Source organism: Erpetoichthys calabaricus, chromosome 11 (genome assembly GCF_900747795.2).
Source record: "Erpetoichthys calabaricus chromosome 11, fErpCal1.3, whole genome shotgun sequence".
In the NCBI taxonomy this organism is placed as follows: domain Eukaryota; kingdom Metazoa; phylum Chordata; class Cladistia; order Polypteriformes; family Polypteridae; genus Erpetoichthys; species Erpetoichthys calabaricus.
The window spans coordinates 14675467-14701825 of record NC_041404.2 but is presented as its reverse complement, the minus strand read 5'-3'; the positions used below and the strand labels follow the sequence as shown (position 1 = coordinate 14701825).

The window sequence follows — 26359 nt, the reverse complement described above, 5'->3', positions numbered from 1 at the left end:
CGGGAAATGGCCAATGTCGCTGTAAATTGACCGGCCAATGTCCGATCTTTTCCTCGATTTCGGGATTTGGCCAGCCAGTTTGCGAAATGGCATGGAGCGATCGGCCAAAGTCGGAAGGGAAAAGGCATGAGCAGCGATTTGTTGCGCACTTAGTAGTGCAATTGCGTTGAGTGTAGCCTTGGCGGCTCATGTTCAGAAAGCGGACGCCACTTGGTTGTTTCACAATAATTAAGATCAGGTATATAAGTAGATTTCACATTTCTGTTATCATTTTAGCAATAAAATAGTGACTTAACATCAGGGACCTATTTTATTGACCTTAAGGTTAGTGTTTGGGCGAGGGGAAGGCCGTCTCAAGTAGTGTCCACTTTCTGAACAAGACCCGCCTTGAGCAGTTTCTCGTACAGAATGGAAAACTCACTTCTGACTCTGCATCTGAAAATTTTTAAACATCTTCGCACCTTGAGCGGACAGTCTTACATCAGCACATCGGATTTTGACCAGGGAGTTCTCGCCACTTCACGAAATGGCTGGCCAAAGTAGCATATATGGCGGTCATTTCTAGTACTTCGGACTTTGGCCACACCTCGCGGCCAAAATGCGAAATGGCCGGTCAATTCGGGAACTGGCTGAACTTCGGGTTTTGGCCGTAACATATACACACACACACATATATACATACATTCATACATACAGACACAGTAATAAAGCCATCCATGAAAAATTATTTTTAAAGCTACTAATCTGTAGAATAAGTATTTATTTGCTTGCTAAAACACTCTATAACATCACACTTGATTTAACATGGCTTTCTGAATCTCCTTCTTCTTCTCCCCTGTTTGACTCTTTTTGATCGATGTCAGTCATCTTGCTGACAACTCGGCACCTGAACCTCTCCAAGCATCACATTCTTGTCAAAGCACAAGAGACTAAACAGAACATCACATCACAATGGAATGTGTTAACAATGGACTTACATAGCTGGCAAATGTCTTAACAATCTGTCATCTCCACATATTAAGACTTGAAATTATTTCTCATATTAAAATTACAAAATAGCAGTGTGTTGCAGCCTCTTAGAAGACTAGGGGGCCCGGCATTGTTAATTAGACCCATTCCTTCAGACTTAGGGGTCCAGGTGCCGGGTAATCCCCACGTAGAGCAGGCCTGGTTAGTCACGCTCACGCCAGCCGCTGGGAGTTTGTGCCGACTGCAGAGGGAGGTCACTTAGCTACAAACCTTGTTTTGCTCAGCACAACAAAACAGTACCTAGAAACAAGGCAAGCCAAAGCACTGCATCACTGGACATCTGAATCATCCGAATCAATGGCATCCCTCGGAGATGTGAAGATTTAACATTGGACAACAATCTGAACTTTGAGTCAAAAGAGAATTTTGGCAAAATTCTCAGCTGTGAGTCTTCTTTGCTCTGACTTTGCTGAACACTTACAGAACGGCAATGCATTCAAGATGTTTTTGGAAAATCCCAGTTTTGTGATTTCACCAAAATAAATATTCATTTCCTTTTGTATACTGTAGATTTTTGATAATGGCCTACTCTAAGACAATTACCTGGCCAGCTGCTCACACATATGCTCAGTGTTACTAATCTATGGGCTGTGGGTAAATCAAGAACTCTGTAGTCACAGTAATGGGATTTCAAACTGGTAGCAAACAGTGCCCCCTTCTTTTTAAAAAGTGTAAAGTCAACTGAATCTCTTAATGTTCTGCTGTTAAGCACTAATCTGCTCAAAGGGTCTTTGGACATTTAATAAATGTGTTACAGAAAGAATGTCATGAGGTTTGGAGGGTTTTTTTTTGCTAAGGTGAACATCCCACATGTGACTAAGAAGACCATCTTGTACAAGTCAGTGCATTGATGTAAGCTTTATTTCTTTATACTCACAAGTGGCAGAGATATAAGCACAATCACTCCAAATCATAATTTTAAGACAAACAGGAATCAACTGATCAGGATGAATTTTGCATTAAGGAGAAAGCACAATCAGGCCACAAACATGTAATTCTTATACATTTTTCTTCACAAAACAGCAATTCCTGTATTCTTGAAGTAAATTTCAAATAATAATTAATTCAGCCCGAACGGACTTAAACAACATGACATGTGCGACAGCATCCATTGACACAAGGTGCACTATACATAGAAGGATATCATCAAAGTGGACTTGACAGATAGAAAGAAGACAGGCCAGGTTATTGCTGGAGAGAGGAGTGTTCAGTGGTGTGATACTTAGGTGGGAAGCAAAAAGCCCATCTCACCATGCAGTTAGGAATCTGACCGAGTGCACAGGGAACATCTAGAAAGGCATTAGAGTTTGTTGTTTTCATTTGTTTATTATGTGCATTTACTCATAATAAGGAGGGCATTTTTTATATAATAATAATAATAATAATAATACATTTTATTTATATACTCCACGGTGGCGCAGTGGGTAGCGCTGCTGCCTCGCAGTTGAGAGATCTGGGGACCTGGGTTCGCTTCCCGGGTCCTCCCTGCGTGGAGTTTGCATGTTCTCCCCGTGTCTGCGTGGGTTTCCTCCGGGTGCTCCGGTTTCCTCGCACAGTCCAAAGACGTGCTGGTTAGGTGGATTGGCGATTCTAAATTGGCCCTAGTATGTGCTTGGTGTGTGGGTGTGTTTGTGTGTGTCATGCGGTGGGTTGGCACCCTGCCCAGGATTGGTTCCTGTTGGCTGGGATTGACTCCAGCGGACCCCCGTGACCCTGTGTTCGGATTCAGCGGGTTGGAAACTGGATGGATGGATGGATTTATATACTCTGGCAACCTGGCAATACAGTATGGGTTTGGAGATGGCTCAGGAGTGCCCTCTGTCTCCCATACAGGGATTCTTAAACTCACTTCTGATAGATTCAGGTTAAAGCCTGAAGGGTTTAGTGAGCCTCAGCTCTCGGTAGCCGGTGTAAGGAGTACACAGATACTTCACTTTACTACTTTACTTCACTTTACTTCAACCCTTCAACCAACATTTCACAAAAAATAATCCAATAAGCCCTCACAAAGGTGCTCCGCCTCCCAAATTTTGCCAGGGTCACTATCCCAATCAAATACAGTTGCAGATGTAAATAATAAAATGTATATAAATATAAAATTCAGAACAATGGGTAAGTAATAACATAACTAATAACTTACGCTCATCTAAGTAAATGCTTATATATATATACACCCTGTATATATATATACAGATTAGCATGCGGCCGGGACTCTTGCCTCCATGCTGAGAAGGCCGGGGAAGCAAGTGGGGCCAGAGTGTTACCTCCCCCCGGGACGCTAGATGGCAGCCCCCCTGGGTTGCAGTGGTGCCTCGGACTCCTGCAGGGCTGCATGGGAGTTGGAGTGTGGTACAGCCCTGTTGGGATCCACAGGCGCCGCCAGGGGGTGCTGTAACCGGATCTGCTGAGCCCTTATGGGCAGTTCTTCAGCCACACCCGGTAGTGCTGCCGGAAATGAGTAATCAAGCACCTGGAGCTCTTCTGGGTGCGTTATAAAAGGAGCCAGCAGCCACTACTCGGGAAGCCAGAGTCGGGAGGAGGAGTGATGAAGCTTGATCCGAGGAGTGAAGGTGGAGAAAGATAAAGAGAAGAGACGTATCATATCATACTGTGCTTGTGCTGGGACTGTGTGGGGACTGTGTTATACTTGTGGGGAACGGGGAAGGCGTTTCCCACAAGGGAAAAAAGGAAAAATAAAACCTGTGTGCTGTGAACTTGTGTCCCACGTGTGTCTGTGTCGGGTTCAGCTGGCAGTGCCAGCCTGGTGGACTACAATATACAGTATATATATATACTGTAATATACTGTATATATATATTATATACTGTATATACTAGTAAGCCCGTGATTCGCTAGCGAATCGGAAATCCAACAATGGCAATCAGTTTCTGTTCCGTCCGATATCTGGATGGATGACATATCATGGAGGGTGGGTGCGTCTGGGAAAATGTCATTTAACTACATAAGCATATCTGTAGTAAAGTGGTCTCGTTTTGTGGTGACGTGATTCCGTTGCCTGTGTTGACACCGACTGCTGGCAGAGTTTTGCACAGCAAGTTCAGTTTACAGGTTGTGGTGTTCGTGTGCCAGCCACTGAGTGTGGGAAGCCGCTGGGTTAGAGTCTGTGACCGTTATGTGATCTACATTACTGGCACAGTGGATTAGAGCAAGTGTGGCTCACAGGTTGTATTGTTTGGGCGCCACGTACTGACTCTGGGAAGCCACTGCGTTTTGGGAAGCCGCTGCGTTTGGTGCCACCTACTGACTCCGGGAAGCCGCCGTGGTTTGGGAAGTCGCTGCGTTTGACTCTGGGGCGGGCAGCACAGCGTTGTGGGACGCCGCTGCGTTTGACTCTGGACTTTTGGGGCGGGTGCCAAAGTGAATGACCGTTATGTGATCTACATTACTGGCACAGTGGATTAGGCAGAGCGCGTGAGTATGTTGCCTTCGCTGACACCGACTGCTTGAACAGGTTGTGTCGTTTGGGGGCCACCTACTGACTCTGGGAAGCCGCTGCGTCTGACTGTGGGGCGAGCGCCACAGCGCAATATGCGCCTCGGTGGGAAGCCACTGCGTGAAGACATATCATGGAAGGTATATGCGGTTGCGTGGGCGGTCGCATCCAGGCGGCTGTACAACCTGGCGTGCACGCTTTACCCCAGGTGTAGTTCACAGGTCGTAGTCTCGTTTCTGTGTTTTCTTTGGTTTGAGCCGTGACTCCTTTCGCAAGCGCGTTGTAGGCGCGCACGTTGTCACAGTTGGTTTGAGCAATGACTCCTTTCGCAAGCGCGTTGTAGGCGCATGCGTTGTCACAGTGGGGATTCCGTCCGTACTGTAATACAACCTTCGAATCCTCTCGTTTCTTTTTTTGCTCTGTGGCAGGCGGCAGTGCACGTGCGCCTCGATGTGCCCAGCGCCCTGCGTCCATATCCGGTTTACAACCTTCGGTTAGTAAGATGGATATATATATATATATATATATATATATATATACACATACACACACACACATATTATATATATATATATATATATATATATATATATATATATATATATACACACATATATATAAAATGTCATACATGTGCATTAGAGGACCTGCTTACTGGCTCTGTCAAGATACTGTATGTAATAACATGGCAGAAGAAGAAGGGGCACTGTTGCTAACAGTGTCATCTTTTATCCCCACTGTATTGAGAAACTGCCCAGTGAGGGCAACTGACTCCACCCCTCCTGGTTCAGTCTCAATAAAAGCCAAAGCCTACTTGAAGGAGGCAGCATTTCTGGCAAGATCAGCCTACCAGACAGAGCTCCGCTGCCATAGTGACCTGACTACTGGCTAACCAGACTGAATATCTTATCTTGATATCATATATTATATATTAACGGCCAGCAGCTCAACCCAGCCAGGATGCCCAGAGACTGGAAGGAGGGGGGAAGGCAAGTGCTGACAAGTCATATGGACAGAAGAACAGAACCACTCCTGGGTTGAGCACTATAAAACGGACTGCTGGGAACCCAGCCAGTGAGCCAGAGTCGGGTGGATGGTGGATGAAGCTTGCTGGGAGGTGTGGAGGAGAAAGATAAGAGAAGAATATTGTGTATTGGTGAAAATACACTGGTCAACAAGCATTTTGCTACCGAGATTCTTTCACCTTTACGTGAACAAATTTTACTTGCTGACTCCAAATCTGAAAACCGTTTTCGTCCAGCACGTCCCATTTTTTAGTTATGATGTTCCAGGTCTTGGACAACTAGGGTGACTGGACAGTAAAGGCGATGCATTTCAGCATGTAAGAAATAATTTTGGCCTCGAGAAAAGTGAAGCCAAAATTAAGGAAGGTGTTTTTGTTGGCCCTGAAATCTGTGAACTGATGCTTGATGATGAGTTCAAAAGGAAAGTGAAGCCCACTGAATCAGCACCCTTATTCGTGCAGGTTGTCCAGAATTTTCTTGACAGTCACAGAGCAGAGAATAATGCTGAGCTTGTGGAGAATATGTTGAAAGTATATTAGCTTACAGGAGCCAGAATGTCAGTGAAGATGCATTTTTTACATTCTCATCTCGACTTTTCTCCACCAAATCTAAGCGATGTCAGAGATGAGTATGGGGAAAAGATTTCATCAAGATACAAAGGTGATGGAAAACCGGTATCAGGGAAAATTTACTCCGAGCATGATGGGTGACTACTGTTGGTTCAATGAAAGAGAGATGGATGTGCAGTACAAGCGCAAAAGCGAGTGCCTCCAACATTTTTGGGCACACTGACCTCACTTTTATATTGAGGTAAATTGACATAAACATGTTTTAAAAAGTGTCTCTGGTATCATCTTCTGGTTTGTTTTCAGAATAAACACATTCAAACAATTTTGGTGGGACATAGTCCAAACTCTAAATACTGTGTTGATATATTGTATTGATATTCAAAAGTGTCAAAACGGCAATGATGTGTATCTCAGAAATCTGATGTGGTAGCTTAATTCCGATTTCATATATGAAATCAGAGTAAAAACTTAATAAAGTTGCTCCCAGTAGTAAACAAAAAATATTTCTTGGTAGACCAGTGATTTGCCTGTTTATCTGTGGCTTGGAGGGCACTGTTTAAAGAGGAAAAGAATTAAAAATACTTCTTGGTGCTTTTACCTTGTGTCCTGTGTGTCTGTCTGTTGGGTTTAAGGGGCAACAGTGACCTCTAGCATCCACAATCGCCTCTGGCGCTGACGTCCGAGGTTCGATTCCCGAGAGGGAGTGCAGTGGAGTTTGTACGCCTGATGAGCCCAGAATGAGGGCGAAACACGTGTCGCGTACTCTTTGCATTTATTTGACAGTAAACTATTTTCAACCATTCTATGATCTGCTCCTCACAAACTGAGGGCACCGTGGCGGATGTTAGCAGATTGCTGGCCAACCACAAGCGTTACCTGGTAGGTAACCACCCATACAATCAGATTGTGACACAGACTACGAATGCCGTGAATGTAATTACCCCGATCTACATGCCGTCAAATAAACGAACCACACGCCGTGGCGCAACGTTAGGGGCATCGCCTCTGGCGCTGACGTCCGAGGTTCGATTCCCGAGAGGGAGTGCAGTGGAGTTTGTACGCCTGATGAGCCCAGAATGAGGGCGAAACACGTGTCGCGTACTCTTTGCATTTATTTGACAGTAAACTATTTTCAACCATATATATATATATATATATATATATATATATATATATATATATATATATATATATAGTGGCGGACAGTGGACAGAAAGAAAAGGATTGTGCTGTTGTGCTTTGTAATGCACTGGAGGGAAATGATTTGGGAAGCGCTTTCCATGGAAAAAATAAAAATGTGTGTTACTGAACTTGTGTCCTGCATCTGTCTCTGTCAGATTGAAGGCCACAAAACATATATATATACATGTATATATGACTAGAAAGGCATTAAAGAAATGGGCCAGTTACCTTGAACAACAATTTTAAATTAAAGCAGGATGGAATTCATGAGGACTCTGACTGACCTTTATCATTGATTCTTTTATTCTTAATTCATTCATAAATATATTTTACAAGGAAAATTCTTCCATGATAGTTTCTACAGGGTGTAGATCTGTCCCGGCAGCATGAGGTCTGAATCCTGGATAGGATGTCAGTTCATCACAGAAAACACAAACAAATTCTGTCACAGCAAAGGATTTGTAAGTCACCAATCAAGCTAACAGCATATTGTTAATCTTGTAAAGTCAGTACAGACAGAAGAGCCATACTCCACAGAGATGGAGCTTAAATGAGAACAGATGGAACCCAATACAGGGTTGTAGGGTGATGGAGCCTATCCTGGGAGCACCGGGTGCAAAGTAATAGCCAAACCATCAGAGGACACACTCACACATACTGTATAAAGCCAATACAACAATAATGTTAATCGTCAGATATTTCAAGGCTGGGGACCCGGGTTCGCTTCCCGGGTCCTCCCTGCGTGGAGTTTGCATGTTCTCCCCGTGTCTGCGTGGGTTTCCTCCGGGCGCTCCGGTTTCCTCCCACAGTCCAAAGACATGCAGGTTAGGTGGATTGGCGATTCTAAATTGGCCCTAGTGTGTGCTTGGTGTGTGGGTGTGTTTGTGTGTGTCCTGCGGTGGGTTGGCACCCTGCCCAGGATTGTTTCCTGCCTTGTGCCCTGTGTTGGCTGGGATTGGCTCCAGCAGACCCCCGTGACCCTGTGTTCAGATTCAGCGGGTTGGAAAATGGATGGATGGATGGATTTCACAATACCAGAAATTTTGCATTCAGTACCAAAGCAAAAAAACTGAAATCCCATTGATTTAAATAAAAATTCACATTAACATTATTGTGCCCTTTTCTGTAATACAATGTGTCATGTTGTTGTCTAGCCTGCTTAATCAAGACTAAGGTTGCAGTGGCGGCTGGAGCCAATCCAAGCTGGCATAGAGCGCAAGGCAGGAGCAAAACCAAGACAGGGTGCCAGTCCATTGCAGAGCGTAACAGAATACAAAATACTAACAATAACAGCAGTTTCAGCATTACGGTATATTCTTCAAGTAGCTACCCAATTATCATTTAAGTAAACTAGTATTGGCATTCATCCATCCATTTTCCAACCCGCTGAATCCAAACACAGGGTCACAGGGGTCTGCTGGAGCCAATCCCAGCCAGCACAGGGCGCAAGGCAGGAACAAATGCCATCCCACCACAGGACACACACACACACACACACACACACACACACACACACACACACACACACACACCAGGGACAATTAAGGATTGCCAATGCACCTAACCTGCATGTCTTTGGACTGTGGGAGGAAACCGGAGCACGCGAAGGAAACCCACGCAGACTCCATGCAGGAAGGACCCGGGAAGCGAACCCAGGTCCCCTAACTGCTAGGCAGCAGCCGCCCTTGCAAAATTAGCTGGTTAAAAAAATACTATATAATGAACAAGTCAAATTAATTCAAATTTCAAATGTCACAAACTTCTTGTGGTTTAGTTTTCCAAGTCTCACCCTCCATTTTAATATTTGTTCCAACGTTAAGGCTTCCTGTGTGAAATCAGGCTTGTCAGTTTTACATTAATCCATTATTTCAGAACTCCTGTAGCACAGCCTCAGTTCTGCTATTTTCTTGGTGTGCTACATGAGTTATTTTTTGATATTATTGTTTATGCTTGATCTCAACTGCCGAAGTTTGTACACAATTACTCTGAACTGAGAGACTGCATCTCATTCGCCAATGTACCATTCAAATATATGACATATGCACTTTTTCACTACATTTGTCATATTTTAGGGGTTATACTAATGAACATTAGTTTGCCTGCAAAAACCAAGACAATGACACAAGTTTAGCTTTCGCAGATTTGTTTTCAGCCTAGACGTATGCTGCTTTCGCAGTTTGGCTAACTGCGTGTGTCTCTCTGTGATTACTATTTCTATTAGTACAGTGCATGTTGTGATAATAGTGAAATGTACATTCTGCTTCAAAACACTGAAATACCAAATAAATATTATTTTGGTATTAAAAAATGGAGCAGCTCATTTCATCACTGGTGTAGAGAAGGAAAATAGCCATTTTATCTGAAACTCTCTTCAACTTTTGCTGGCTACAACTGTTGTTAGCACTGCCCAAGTGCAGTTTCCTCCCACATGCCACCCTCACGTATCTGTGTGACGTTTCACTTGTGACCCTGAATTGTATACTGCAGTTAGAAAATGGATAGGCGCTTGGATGGATAGTCTGAGATTGGATGTGAAGCCTTCATTCCTTTATTGGGACTGTGCATGACACTTACTAAAGAACCATTCATCGCACCATCATTTCATAGAAGTAAATGATTACATTCCATGTTATCGATCACATCGCTGCACTCTCAAAGCAGACACAGTTCTATTTCTGAACTAACTCCACAGTAGCATAAAACTGGCAATAACAAAATCCTGTGTGTGTGTGCTCTGCCTGTTCTTTTTTTAATAGCACTCCCAAAATTGCACGCTGACATTCTCCTGCCTCAAATTCAAAGCATTTCTAGACGTGACTTCTGCTGTTTTCCCTTTTAACATGTGTTAATACGGTGCTCTAGCATCACCACTGTGAGCTATTTTTACATGTAGTTTTTAGTTCTGTTTTTCTTACGTATCATTGTGCCTTCCAAAGTAATTTGTCTGCTTACAGTCACAGTCGAGTGCCGTACCAACTCTCACTCTGTACTACCGATACTGAAAAATGTTACTCTGTATTTTCAGAATGATGGCATCAACATGGTACTGAGGTTAACATCCCAAATTTCAATGATAATGTTGAAGGACAGCTACTGAGAGGTTTCATTTGTGTTAATCAGTTTGGAGTTGCTTTGTCTTCTGCGTGTTTATACAAATATGTGTATGAATTATGTAATTAGTAATTTGTAAAGTTTTTAATTGTATTTACCTGTGAACTTTTTAGAACTCTCTGAGCCTGCACTTAGTGAAGGGCACTATACAAAAATAAACTGAAGTGAACTGAATCAAGTTGTGCAACTCACTGTCAGTCAACATAAGTTATCCATCTATCCATTTTCCAAACTGCTGAATCCAAACACAGGGTCACAGGGGTCTGCTGGAGCCAATCCCAGCCAACACAGGGCACAAGGCAGGAACCAGTCCCGGGCAGGGTGCCAACCCACCGCAGGATACACACAAACGGGCCAATTTAGAATCGCCAATCCACCTAACCTGCATGTCTTTGGACTGTGGGAGGAAACTGGAGCACCCACACAGACACGGGGAAAACATGCAAACTCCACGCAGGGAGTAACCGGGAAGCGAACTCCAGGTCTCCTAATTGCGAGGCAGCAGTGCTACCACTGCGCCACCGTGCCGCCCTAACATAAATTACCATTAATCAAATAATATAATCAAATAAAGCAAAGATTTATGAATTGGCCCCTGAAACTCTGACCTGAATTTAGCGGTTTACATAATAGGTGAGTGGAAGGATGAACTTATGAATATGTCAAGTAGAAACTGCAGGACTGTCTCATTTAACGCTTTATTTTATTGCCAATGCTCTCCTTCTCTCTTTGTATGCTCTCTTCCGCTCACGTCCGGCCTGCCTCTGTCGTTCACCATTTTCTCATCAAATCTAATAAGAGGAGGCATTCACGTCCCTTGGCTTTATCTCTCACATTCACTTTTGTAATGTGACTTTGTAAATGGGTGACTTTAATTTGAGCCTGTACGATATTCCACCAGTTCAATTATTAGATCACATACTCTGCAGAGAATTCCATTTTTAGCAGAATAATTAAGATGTGTAGTGTTTCTGGCATGGACTTCAGCTCTCTCGTGGACCTGCACTGGATTTGCAGGTTTGGAAACATACAGAATGTATGTATTGTAGATGCCACACGGGCTGGACGGACATCCCAGCCAGGAAAGGAAGCAGACCCAGAAGGAAGAGATGGACGGACAGCCCCTATAGAAGTAGAGAGATCACTAGGGAACTGTTATTCCCCCAGCACGCTAGATGACAGCAGTCCCGGATATCCCCACCCAGTGGGAAGCTGGGAAATGTAGTCTGGCAGAGCAGCCCTGCTGGAGTCACGGGGTGCCGCAAGAGGGCGTTCCAGGGAAACAAGCTCCCTACTCTAATAATGGACTTCCAGGTGACCCGGAAGTACTTCCATCGGGCAATCACCCTGGCACCGGAAATACTCCTGGGTCTGTAATAAAAGGGACCGCACTCCCTTATTCAGGCGAGTTGGAGCTGGGTGGTAAAGAGGCATTGGAGGAGGGCATTGCGGTGGTGAGAGATTTATTGTAGAAAGGGAGAAACCAGTGTTTGTGCATATGTAACACTTTTTTGGAGGTATTATTTTGATAAAGGACTGTTTTTTTTGTGATTGTGTCGGGGTTTGGGCAGGCTGATGCCCATCACAGCGTGTATGCTTGTATCAATGTGTCCTCTCTTTAGATTGTGTTTTCCACCTACCAGTTCAGAAGGAGTTTTTTCTACCCATCTAATTGAAAGTCTTTAAACTTCAAATCATACCACTTTCCACAGTGCTTTACTGATATCAGAAATAATTTTGTTTCCTTTATGTGATACAGAGAGATATGGCAAGGGGGTCGAGTCTTATTCTGATACTCTGACACACTTGTTTCAGTCAGGCTCTGAACCTGTAGTTTATGCTTTAGAAATCCATGTCCTTAAAGGAATACTCCACCCAAAAATTACAGTTTTTTAAATATGTTACTCTCCCCATGCAGTTTGCAGTGATGGATAAAATAAAATGTTAATCTCAGGTTTTTGTCAAGAAAGGACATATCCAAATTTCCAATGTTGACCAATGCTGGACAACAGCAAACAATATCAAAAATCATCATGAAAAAAAATTTCATGGAACTCGTCTCGCATCATCCCTCGCTGGGTAAGTCACCCAGTCGTGTGCTTACAATGGGCAGAACACAAATGTGTTTTAATAAAATATTGTTAAGTAAATAAAATGAAAGTAGTCCACAGACAGGAAGCCCCTCCACATAGGGTCACATTTCTGAATTAAGTTGTCAAGAGTCCTGTTTTCAATTCAAAAGTGCAATCCCATGTGAAGAATAGATGTTCGTAGACATTTATTCAAGTCCATAACCCAAAGAGAAAATTCTTCTTTTAGGCTGTGATAAAAATATAGAGTTGTGATACATAGCAACCATTTTCCAGTCACTTAAGCAGCTGTAACTCATGACAGTGACGGCATGTGATCAGGTAGCCAATGTGAACTCTCAATGTTCCTAAGCATTACTGGCCAGTTGTGGCCTGCTGCTTTTAGTGCCAACCACAACAGATGGCACAGAGCTGTTCAGTGCAGGTCTTTAGCCACACAGAAAATACAAAATGTAACGTGTGAAATTATTCATTCGTTCACAGCAGTGTGAATGTGCACAACATGAAGTTGTACCAGAAGGCCTGTCCTCTTCTCACTCAAAATAGTAAGAGCATTCTCAATCCAGTCAGCAACTACTGGGGACACTGGTTTTGCTTAATCATGGTGATGTCTCACTACTTCAAAAAAACATAACACAAGCAACGTTTATTAAATGAAAGTAAGCAGTAGAATCACAGACAAAAAAGCACTAAGCCAAAGGCAACAATATTCCCGCTATTATTGCATTACTTGTAATAGTAGTAATAATGTAGTGGAGCAGGACTGCCATTATTTTTGCTAATATTCCACTTTAACACTCCAATTCCTATGCTTTTTGCAGTTTCCTCCTATCTCACCTTTGCATGCTGACTCTGTGAATGCCCTCATTTTGCAGTAGATTGTCATAAAAACTTATTGCAATCATGAAAGATAACACAGCAGAGATGGTAACGAGCAACAAGAAATCCATACGCATGAGTCCTTCACTTCTTCTTGCACTCACTCGCAGCACTCTCCTACCTTACCTTAATACTGTAAGCTGTACATTACAACTGTATGTCACTGGGAGTGTATACGCATGCGGCATATTGCTTGTCTAATACGTAAGGAAAAAAAATTAAAAGGTAAGGCAAAACAAGCCTCTCCCATGATCAGCAGTAATTCAAAAAGTGGCTGGAATGAAAATCTGTAGCCACTACGGGCCTCCGGGACACTCCTGTATTACACTGAAAACTTGTACTCCGGTGCTCTTCCTTCCTGTCCTTTTGCTTTGATTGTTCCTGTCTTTTTCTCACTTGACACTTCACATTCAGCCCTCTGCAGTTCACCTTTTATCAGTTACTATGAAGGTCTGTTTAATTAAAATATCCTTCATGTCAGCCTGTAGAGCCCACTTCTGGCCATTGGCCTTTTAATTCCATGCTATTGGCAGTAAAAATGGTAAGTGTAAGTCAGAAATGCAGGAACAAGTAACTGTTGGTGTAAGTGGTCTGCTGTATCTCTGACTCACACCTGGATAAACTGGTGAGGAAGGCAGGCTCTATTGTAGGCATGGAGCTGGACAGTTTGACATCTGTGGCAGAGCAACGGGCGCTCAGCAGACTCCTGTCAATAATGGAGAATCCACTGCATCCACTAAACAGGATCATCTCCAGACAGAGGAGCAGCTTCAGCGACAGACTGCTGTCAATGTCCTGCTCCACTGACAGACTGAGGAGATCGTTCCTCCTCCACACTATACGACTCTTCAATTCCACCCGGGGGGGTAAACATTAACATTATTCAAAGTTATTGTCTGTCTGTATACCTGCATTGTTATCACTCTTTAATTTAATATTTTCTTTATCAGTATGCTGCTGCTGGAGTATGTGAATTTCCCTTTGGGATTAATAAAGTATCTATCTACTATAGCAAACTAATCCTCAGTCTGAAACACTTCAAGTTCCACCGACCTACAGTATATGAAGCATGTTTTCTTATGATTGAATCAATATATTCCTTGTATTGTGGCAGGTTTAAAATAAAAAGAAAAAAGGAAGTTGAGTTAATATGCTTCTAAAATTGCAATTTTACAGCTTCTGTTTTGACAATTCTTAATGAAAACTAAAAGAAAATTGTATTTATACACAGCTTAATTATTGAGTCTAGTCTGATATGGAACATTGCTGCTTTGCGTATTTTACAAAATGTCTCTCTTTATTTACTGTATAAAATCCATCCATCCATCCTCTTCCGCTTATCCGAGGTCGGGTCGCAGGCACAGCAGCTTGAGCAGAGATGTTCAGACTTCCCTCTCCCCGGCCACTTCTTCTAGCTCTTCTGGGAGAATCCTGAGACGTTCCCAGGCCAGACATAGTCTCTCCAGCGTGTCCTGGGTCTTCCCCGGGGCCTCCTCCCGGTTAGATGTGCCCGGAACACCTCACCAGGGAGGCGTCCAGGAGGCATCCTGACCAGATGCCCGAGCCACCTCATCTGACTCATCTTGATGCGGAGGAGCAGCGGCTCTACTCTGAGCAATAAAATTCCTCTGGATTTCAGTCAGTTTGGACAAAAATTAACCATTAAAAACAAAATTCTCTAACCCACGGGAAATAAAAAGCAGCAATTCTGGCAAAAGAGGAAAGCAAGCATTTTGGAGATGCACTTGAATTTTCAAAATGCATTCTTTGTAGTTAGAATTTGTGTATTAATCCCATTTCTCCAAATCATTTCACTGTGAAACTCAGATGCGATATAAATTAATAACAAGGTGCAGAAGAATCAGAATTCAGAAGAGGGGAGATAAATCAAAAGAACAATGAATTTAAAACATGTCCATATTTAACAAATAATACAAGAGACTTGTTTGCATTTAAGTTTTCAGAATTTATGTGTAAAATACTATGCAGTAAAAATGTACCTATAGGGTGATTAAAACAAGATAGTCTGAAATGACCTTATATTTAATATAATATATTATATATTAATATTTCCGAATATTAAATATTTGGAAATATCAAGAACAATACGCCTGCATAGTGCCTCACCGGGACTGTGACAGCCAAGTCAAAGGTTTTCCTTGTTTTAATCGTCTTGCTTTTAGTCATTTTAATGAGTGTTCAGACCATAGTGTGGGTCATTTATTTATCTACCTAGTTATGTAATTATTTATGTAAACAGCCAGATTTCCCCATGGGGTCAAATAAAGTTCTATCTATCTATCTATCTATTGTAGCAGTAGAGGCTCTTATCGACCTCTTCAACCCTCAGGTACGACGCCAAACACCACGTAAAAGACCAATTATTACTTATTAAATAATAATACTGTGCACAAAGCACCCTCCACTCCACACTACTCATACAATAACCAATACTCTCAATACAATAATCACTCCTCCTCTCCCAGACACTTCGCCACCCTACCTCCCAGCTCAGCTCAATGTTTGGGCTTTCCCATCATCCTTTTATACCCCCTGACCCGGAAGTGGTTCCTGTCCCATAATCCACAAGTCCTCATTCCTTCCGGGTCAGGGTAAAAGTCCTTTTCGTCAACCTGGAAGCGCGTCATTTCTCCTGTTCATGTGACCAGGACATACTTCCAGGTTATAGGGCACATAAGAGTTTGTCAGCCTCCCTACAGCGACTCCCGCTGGCCCCCATGGTATCCAGCAGGGCTGTGCATACAAACTACAGAGTCCATGAGGCCCTGCTGGAATTTGGGGAACGTCCATGCTGTCGGGAGAGCTCCACCTGGCGGCCTGGGGGTGAGGGCCGGAATATTTAGCTGGCCATCCGCCACACTATCTATCTATCTAGTTTATTTCTAATATATCACTATTAAAGAATAATTATGGAGTGCAAATAATTACTACAAAGGGCTTGACTACACATATACTGGATTGGCTAGCCCACTGCATTACACGCTGAACTGTATTAACGCCACATAATACAAAACTAGGGATGGACAGACACGTCGTCCATGAATCCTTTCTGCCAGTAGTAATCTGCACTGAAAGCCAGGAATGTCGGCCCAATATCCAACAACACTGCAAAATCAATGAACTCTTCAAGTCTGAGAAACCTGAACCCAATATACCTTTGATGTGTTCAGCAGCTGTAAGGTGACATGACTGCGGTTGTTGACTAAAAAAAATCACCTTTGGTAAGAAATCTTCGGATTTGGAGAAAAGAAATTCAGAGTCACAATTAGCAATTGCTGCACCATCAAAAGCTGGCCAGTCTTGGACTTTGTCCTCAACAGGTTCATGCAGGCAGTTCAGAACAGTTATGTGGAAATAGTCTATTATTATTTTGTTACAACTCGATGAAGCAAATGTAACTTTATGACTGTCCTAGATCCTGTTTATTTTGCCTTGCACTAGATGAAATGCTTCAAGCAGAGTTATGCTCCATTTCTGAATCAGTGTGAAAAACAAAGCATTTACTTTTTACCAATATCATTTAAAATCCCAGATTATAAAGCTCAGCCTCAACTAGCACAGAATCCTATAACATGCACAATAAACATCTGTTAGAATTTGAGATATCCTGCGGAGTCAGACAGAAATCATAACATCAGTATTTGTAAAGTACACGTTTGTATTAAACACTTGCCAGTCAGTCAGTCAGTCAGTCAGTCAGTCAGTCAGTCAGTCATTATCCAACCCGCTATATCCCAACACAGGGTCACGGGGGTCAACTAGAGCCAATCCTAGCCAGCACAGGGCACAAGGCAGGAACAACAGGGCACCACAGGGCACCCACACACCAAGCACACACTATGGAAAATTTAGGACCACCAATGCACCTAACCTGCATGTCTTTGGAGTGTGGGAAGAAACCGGAGTACCTGGGGGAAACCCACGCAGACACGGGGAGAACATCACTGCTGCTAGCCACTGCACCCTCATGCTGTGTGGTTGGTCACCTAGAGTGACCGTGCCCTCTGCTGGACTGGCACTTCATCCAGGCTTGTGGTCAGCATAGCTGCTGGTTGACTGTGTCTATATACTGAATGGATGATTCAATGTTCAGAAGGTAACAGCATTGCAGTAAAAAAGAAGATGAATGAAAACACTGTTCAGCAAACAAATAAAAAGGTAAAAGTGAACACAAATGGTAAGAAACTGTGTCAAATATTAAAATGAGTGCATCTCTACAATATGTGGAAGACTAGGAGTTTCTAAAACGCTTAGAGCCTTGAGTGACCAGTGCACACTGACTCACTGCCCAGGTGATAGGCACATCATGAAGCTCTCTGTCTGTCCACTTCCTCAACTTGTTTGGGTCCTAAACTACTGCTAGCTCAGACCGTTTCTGCTCAGGTCTCTTAATCTGCTTACATGGCAGTGAAGCTGCCGCTCATCTTGAACCTCCTACAGTTTTCAAAACCTGCTACTTAGAAAAATTAATCAAAGTACTAATTCACAAAACTCTTTGCTCTAATAAAAAAAGTCTGCTTTTTTCCATTATCCATCCTGCTATATCCTAACACAGGGGTCTGCTGGAGCCAATCCTAGCCAACACAGGAACAAATCCCCGGGCAGGGCACACACACACCAGGAACAATTTAGGATCTCCAATGCACCTAACCTGCATGTCTTTGGACTGTGGGAGGAAACCCACGCAGACACGGGGAGAACATGCAAACTCCATGCAGGGAGGACCCGGGAAGTGAACCCAGGTCCCCTTACTGCAAGGCAGTAGCGCTACGACAGTGCCACCATGTCGCCCCTTTTCCATTATGTGATCTATAAAACCAAAATGTGCACTGAGTCCCAAACACACATATCTATAATTGCACTGCTCTGTGCCCCTCTGTTAACCCAGAATCTGCTCTCAAACTTCCAGACGGCTATCTCCTGTCTCTAATTTCCTAACCATAAATCACCTCTTCTTAGACTGACCACAAGGAGGCTCTGCTGGACTAGCAGATAAAATGGACCAAGCAGATCTGCAGACTGCTTGCTTAGTAATGTCTAAGTTCACATTTAAAACACGAGTACAGCCTTTAATCCATACTGATCAAACTAACGTCAAAAACCGAGTTCCCCTGGTCAAGCTGCCACTCAGTATTGACCTTGTCAATGTAATGGCAGGGCCTCTCCCACTAGGTCCAAGTGAAGGGTAGAAAACTCCAGCTTATTTACCTGAAGACAGCCCAGGTTCTTTTTGTCACCAAGTGTCCTCGGTGACCTGTCACTGTTCTACACTGCAGCTCTAAATGAATACCTCAGTGCTAACAAATACCAATCACCACAAATTAATCCCGACACTGAGAGCTCAGATCATCAGGGCAGTCCAGCAACAAGCACATTTGTTCCTGCTATGCATCTAGCATTTACAGATAACATGTCTTTGAGTGGGCGGCACGGTGGTGCAGTGGGTAGCACTGCTGCCTCGCAGTTGGGAGATCTGGGGACCTGGGTTCGCTTCCCGGGTCCTCCCTGCGTGGAGTTTGCATGTTCTCCCCGTGTGTGCGTGGGTTTCCTCCGGGCGCTCCGGTTTCCTCCCACAGTCCAAAGACATGCAGGTTAGGTGGATTGGCGATTCTAAATTGGCCCTAGTGTGTGCTTGGTGTGTGGGTGTGTTTGTGTGTGTCCTGCGGTGGGTTGGCACCCTGCCCGGGATTGGTTCCTGCCTTGTGCCCTGTGTTGGCTGGGGTTGGCTCCAGCAGACCCCTGTGACCCTGTGTTCGGATTCAGCGGGTTGGAAGATGGATGGATGGATGGATGTCTTTGAGTGTTAATAAATCTAAGTCAGTCAGTCAGTCATAATCCAACCCGCTATATCCTAACACAGGGTCACGGGGGTCTACAACAAACCCCGGGCAGAGCGCCAGCCCACCGGAGGGCATCCTCACACCAAGCACACACTAGGGACAATTTAGGACCACTAACGCACCTAACATGCATGTCTTTGGACTGTGGGAGGAAGCCGGAGCGCCCGGAGGAAACCCACAAAGACACGGGGAGAACATGCAAACTCCACTCAGGGAGGACCCGGGAAGCAAACCCGGGTCTCCTAACTGCGAGGCAGCAGCGCTACCACAGTGGTGTTTTGAAATATCTATTTATAAAAAACAAAATCTATACTGTCACACACGCGTGTTTAGGAGACAGCTAAAGGGCTTGAGTACATGAAATTCCATGCCGGACCAGGGGGTGGCGAAATGCACTAATTCTCCTTCTCAATCTTTTGCAGGCCATTCCAGGGAAATCCCGCCCGGCTCTGGGGCAGCCAACGACGCCACTTCCGGTTCTGGTCCTGATGACATCACTTCCCCTACTGGCCTTTAAAGCTGCCATCTTGTGGATAATAAGACAGTTCTGTTTTGGACTCGACTGTGTGAATATGAACAGTTTTGCAGCCGGGAAAAATTATACGGGTGGCTGCCCCAAACCTTCGCAATGCCTGAGGGTCATTCTTCTTACAATACTCACTTGTAATAAAACTACTTGGCAAGAACTTGTGTGAGTAGGCCTTCTGTTCAAATCACCACAGACACCCCTTAAAAAAGAAATTTTAATTCAATTGTAATCAAATTTCTACTGCATCCTTTCCAGCGGAACAGCTTGCCTCTTAGTTCAACATGCATTAATGGTTAAGATTCACTTCTCCCCTCTTAACACCTGCACACCTTGTTCTCCCTGATGTTCTGATCCTGGACATCTGAATCTAGCAGGGAGTGAAAAGAAGATCTCAGCCCATCTATCCCATCCACAGTGGACACACTTATCAGGAGCAGCAGGGCTCAACTAAACTTCATGGAAATGCCTGGATGCACACGTACAGTATACACACAGCACACACATACATAAACGTGAGAGCAAGTGCACACCTACAGTATGTGTACAGTGTATGACTCTAATTTAAATACAAAAGCCATTTACATTCACAAAAACCTACAAAGGTGTCGGGTGAATTGGTGACTCTGGAATGGCCCCTCATGACTTGGTGAGTGTGCCCCCCAAAGCTGCTGGGATAAGCCACTGTAACAATGAACTGGATTAAACTAATGGATGTGTACACACAAACAGCGTATACATCCATCCATCCATTTACCAACCCGCTGAATCCGAACACAGGGTCACGGGGGTCTGCTGGAGCCAATCCACCTAACCTGCATGTCTTTGGACTATGGGAGGAAACCAGAGCACCTGGAGGAAACCCACGCAGACACGGGGAGAACATGCAAACTCCACGCAGGGAGGACCCGGGAAGTGAACCCAGATCTCCAGGTCTCCCAACTGTGAGGCAGCAGCGCTACCCACTGTGCCACCGTGCCGCCCCAGCGTATACATGAATACTCATATTCACAGGTGCACACAACTGACTGTTGGTGCCACATACAGTACACTGCAGCAAACATCTCTCTGCTATATAAAGAAACAGTAAGGTCTGTGTGTCCAGCCCCTCTGAGCAATCTGATTGGTCAGTTTAACTTTGGTGACGCAATTGAAAGAGTAAGTGAGAATGTGAGACCCAGGAGGAGGAATAAAGGGCAAGGCGAACGAAGCACACTGAGGCCGTCACCTTTTAAGTATAAAAATGGAGAAAACTGAGGATCTCCTCATTTGTACAAAATCAACATTATCTAAAACTGATCATTTTTCATTTGTTATTGATAATTCCTCTGTCTCCCCTTCCCCACAGGTGTCATCCTTGACAGTACTTTATCCTTTCAGTCCCACATCAATAACATCTCCCAGTCTCCATATTTCCACTTGCGTAACATTAATCGTATTCGTCCCTCCCTCACTCCCCACACCACTGCTAACCTTGTTCATAGCCTTGTCACTTCTCGTCTGGATTATCGCAATTCCCTTTTCTTTGGTCTTTCTCGCAAATCTCTTTATAAGCTTCAACTGGTCCAGAATTCAGCTGCCCGCATCATTACTAGAACCCCCTCTATTCACCATATCACTCACGTTTTGCAGCAGCTTCACTGGCTTCCAGTTAAGTTCCGCATTCAATTCAAAATTCTCCTGTTAACTTTTAAGGCTCTCCACATCCTTGCCCCTCCATATCTGTCTGACCTCCTCCATGTTGCCATTCCCTCCCACACCCTTAGATCCTCTTCCTCCATCCACTAGACTGTCCCCTTCGTCCATCTTACCACTACATTCAGTGGCTCTGCTCCCCAGCTCTGGAACTCACTACCATCTGAGCTTAGAAATATTGAATCATTCTCACTTTTTAAATCTAAACTTAAAACAAATTTGACTGCTTTATCGCTTTGACTACAATTGATCTGTCCAATTTTCAATTTTGTATTTTAGTCTTGTTTATAATGTGTGTTTTATCTATTGTTCGGTGTCCTTCAGTGTTTAGAAAGGCGCTTACAAATAAATAAAATGTATTATTTAAAATGGACAGGAGGTGATAAAGAAAATAATGACAGGGTCTGAAAAGAAGCAGGCTTTATGGGCACGCACTTGAGAGAGTGAGTGCCGATGAAGAGACGTTCACATACATGCAAACACAAAGAAAAGGTGCAGAAGGTACACAGAGAACAAGAGATAGCTAATATTATTTAATTATTGTATTACCTGTCTGACAGGTACTGTGGCTAATTTATTTATGAAATCCAAATCCATGACCAGAAGTGCACATGGGTGTGAACATGACCTATCTATAACCAGTAACTGCGCACTGCACAATAACGTGCAGTGAATACACCTGGCTTGAGCGTTCCTAGTTACTCTTCATCCTCTTTCTCTGCACGTTTACCATTCGTTTGCTCAGAGGTTGATGCGCTTGCTGCTTCCATGAGAAGCTCTTCTTTTCTCCACCCTAGCGGCCCGCTTCTTCTCTTCTTTCGTCGGCATCTTTTCACGTTAAAACTGATTAAGTCAGAGTTTGTGTTGCAATTACTTAGTACGTTTTCCTAAATTTTTCACTTAAGTCTTCAATCTGCCTCAGGAATCATTTAAGATATGAAAAGGTAGGGGAAGTGATGGCGAATGTGGTAGGGATGAGAATGGTGCCCGTATGCTGGCCGCTGCCGAGAGCTGATTCTGCAATAAAATAAAATAAAAATAAAAAGAGGAATAACCTTGGAGGTCAATCATCACCCCGAAAGCGGATAGTAGACGTCACGTAGTATATGTGTACCAAATTTCAGGTCAATAGGTCAAACGGTTTGCGAGATACAAGTGATTTAAAATCCTGGACAGACAAAAGGACAGCCACGGTAGCGTATGATATATAAAGATATACGCTTACACATAATTTAGTGACATGTACAGCAATGCACAAGCAGGAGTATGCTAATAGAATAAATGAATAACATAACGCACGTGTGTGTGTATCATAATAAGAAAGAAGCACAAACGGTACATATAGTACAGGATCTACGTTCAATTGCACAAATGCAAACCTGCATGCTGGCTACCATTACATACAGTATGGACACACAGTACAGTATAGGTGGATTCTTGTAATCCATACATAACGGTGTGTTCTCAAATTCCCAGGTAAGTACACATCACCTGTGCAGTGCAGTATTCACAATGGAGATCAATACATGTAACGCACATTTAATCAATTGCCCGTTTATGTACACATTACCCCATTCAATATTCCTGATGTTTGTGAATGTCTTGGGTCAAACATTCATTTTTGCTGTCAATTACTGCAGTTTGGTGGATATGCTTGGCAGAATGACATCTTTTCAGAGTTTTGCGATATTTGTCTGCAGTTTATTATGCAACTAGGAAATGACATGTACGAGTATGCTGTTATTTTTCACGTTTTTTAGGTAAGGCAATTGTGTGTCCCGCTCATGGCGCTGGAGGGTGTTGCATGTTAATTAGCAGTTGTACAAAGTTACAATGACCCTATAAACATTACTGATACCGCATAGTATACATGGCTAACATGCATGCATCCACACCTGTTATGTTCCCAAATGCCCACGTATGCACATGCCACTGTATACTCAGCATACAATAATAAACACAATCCATACAAACATAGGCTCGCTACCAAGTCTCCTTTAATGTATGTTACTGACACCGCACAGAATGCGCACTTGGCCTGCATGCACACCCATAAGCCATAAACACATTCCTCACAGACACACGGTAGATCAACACACATAATCCATAGATCTGTTACCTGACGCCCATTCATAGACTGTACACTTTCCTGCCACAGTACAGTACACAAAGTAAACACGCGTAACTAAACAGAACTACATAGGCGCACAAATGCACTCGCATCTGAAGACTCTGATGCTCAAAAGTGCGCACGGTGCCGAGATCCGTCACACACATCTTCACAGCACGCAGACTGCAGATTAATGACCCTTTGGGCTTTAATTATCCGGGCTTTTGAAATGTAGAAAATGGGAGAATTGCGGTGTAATCTGCAGCACAGTACAGATCGAGTAGGCTATACACAAATGACAGTTTGACCCACGAGGTTGGCGGCGCGTTTTAAGAAAGGGTGTGAGCGAAGCAGCACCGCCTAGGTGGCCGCGGCATGATGTGCTTACTGGGACGCTGGGTGTGGCGTTCAGACACTTGCATGTATGGGATGCTTTTTACCAGAGCCAAGTACGACTAAAGCTTTGGGAGTTGCCGACAGGGTTCCACTAGTTCTGTTCCAATTTTTTTTTTTTTTTTAGTTTTTAAAGTCTGCAAACTATTTGCACTTCCCAGCAGTGCTGTCCACTCATCGACACAGACGAACATTTGCCGGAGCTCCGATGTGAATGCCGGGTCGGACTCGCACCGCTAGTGACCCCCTTCTACGTCTGAGGCTGTACGATTAGCCTCTGCCCTCAGTTTGATTGACCCCCGTCAGACTGCCATGGACTCTAACCGCTCACAGCACATCCACCTCCCCGCTAGCCACCGGGTGAGCGCCGCGCTCCTACCTCTGCTCCCGGCGGGCTCTGCAGCGTCTCCTCACCCTCGCCCTCGCCTCGCCCGCTTTCCACGCTCACGCTGTCCTGGTCACCTCCGCCGCCACCGCTGCTGCTGCTGCTGCTCAGCGTTTCCTGAGGTACATTTCGGTTTTTCACAGTTCTGGAGCTCCTAGAACTTCTCTGGCCCACGCTCAGAGCATCGAAATTAATGGTTTTGCTTTCGTAGGCGCCCTCCACACTGCAGAACATACCGCCGTATTTCTGCCTTGGGACTTGGTCCGTAGTCCCTGGTCTGGCCAGGTAGACCGGCAGATCGTCCTCTTTGTTCCAGGCTCTCCTTCCTTCAGCCATGATATTCGGGGTGAGAGAAGTCTAGAAAATTATCCAGAAAAGCGCCGCTCAGGTTTCCAGGAGAGGGAGAGCCGTCTGGATATTTGGACCAGAGGTGGCAGCACTGATCCCAGCCAGTCCCCTGACAGGGAAGTGATAGCTGCTCCACAGTAGACCGCCGGCTCGAATTCCCGTCCGGCGCAGCGAGCTCGTCTCCCTTCTGCTGGCGGTGTCGTGCGCTCCTCCGCCCACAGCTTCGCCAACCACCTGCGCGGCTGCCCTCTTTGCTTTGCTTTTGTTTCTCCAAAAAAACAACAACTCAGACTCACTGAATCAATGTGGCCGATTTCACCTAAACGGAGTTTGTTCTTAAGGGACATTAAATGTGTGAATTATGTTGTTTCAAATAGTTTCTTACAAAAGGAAACATATTATGTGAAATTCGGGTTAAGAAATCATATAAATTGCCCTAAACTAACTTAATCTACGTATAGAGTCAGCACCATGCGTAGTATTGCGCAACAGAAGCGGGGGTTCAAGTCAAGTCAAGAGCGGATGGCGGCCCAAGGTTCATCGCAGGCACCAACACTATACTATACTATACTATACTATACTATACTATACTATACTATACTATACTCCAACACGCTGGTCATTGATGTTTGGGAGGAAGAGTCGAAAACTCAGGGAAGATCCGCACAGTTGCTGACTGGAATTCGATTACGGGTGGCAGCCTCGTATTTTCGGGAGACGTCGTTGGAATTCCGGCTTCTTCATCTTGTTCTGCAGTCTGCGTGTTCTGCGCGTGTGTAAATAGTTATTCATTTGTTTGTCTGCTTTTACATTCTCATCTCAGAAATGTGGTGGTAGACTATTTGGGGGCTGTCAGTTGGCCCGGGCGTGTGTAACATTTGTACATAATAATAATAATAATAATTCTTTGCATTTATATAGCGCTTTTCTCACTACTCAAAGCGCTCAGCAATTGCAGGTTAAGGACCTTGCTGAAGGGCCCAACAGAGCAGAGTCCCTATTCGCATTTACGGGATTTGAACCGGCAACCTTCCGATTGCCAGTGCAGATCCCTAGCCTCAGAGCCACCACTCCGCCATGACTGAATGTGCTCTGCGATGGACGGCGACTTGTCCAAAGGTTGCTTCCTGTCTTGCCTCCGAGGATCTTGTTCTCAGCAAAGTGTACCTTTCACTCAGAGAGCTACAGAACTTTACTTCTACCCTTCCACCTCCATTCCCCCAGGCAGATATGCTGTAATCCAACCAGTCCCCCACCCCCCCAAAAAGGTGCTCCGCCCACCATATATTATCCCGGATTCGCTACCCCAATCAGGTATTGGAAATATAAATAATAAAAAATTGTATCAAAATAAAAGTAAGAAAAATAAGTAAGCAGTAACATGACTAGTAGAAACACCTGCTGTTGACTATAACTTCAATGACATCCTAAACTGGGGTGTCAGACTCTTGTTAGTCAATTGTTAGCTCACCAATGAACACCCCCAACGCCGTCACTAAAGTACCACCAGGGATTCCTTTTACTCAAACTAACTACAAATGCAAATAACGGGCCTTAATGATGGACATTCTCTGTTCAGTCTGTATGGTCGTCTTGTGACTGTTGGGCTTTTCTTCTGGTATTCTGGTTTTCGCACATATATGAAAGTTTGGTTAACTTGTCAGTTTGTAACTTTCCCGTTGCCCTTGGGTGGATATGTGGT

At 44.1% G+C, this 26359-nt stretch overlaps 1 protein-coding gene and 1 long non-coding RNA gene across 2 annotated transcripts in view; both read right to left on the bottom strand.

The window, feature by feature from the left end:
- Window positions 1-24823, bottom strand: part of dpysl3 (dihydropyrimidinase like 3) — a 126612-nt gene extending 101789 nt beyond the window's left edge. Inside the window, exon 1 of the mRNA XM_028812728.2 lies at window positions 24304-24823. Within this exon, the coding sequence (XP_028668561.1) occupies window positions 24304-24645 (342 nt within the window). The 5' untranslated portion in view covers window positions 24646-24823. The remainder of the gene's footprint in view (window positions 1-24303) is intronic.
- LOC127529612 (uncharacterized) overlaps window positions 1-26359 on the bottom strand; it is a 356389-nt gene that overhangs the window by 126620 nt on the left and 203410 nt on the right. The window lies entirely within an intron of this gene.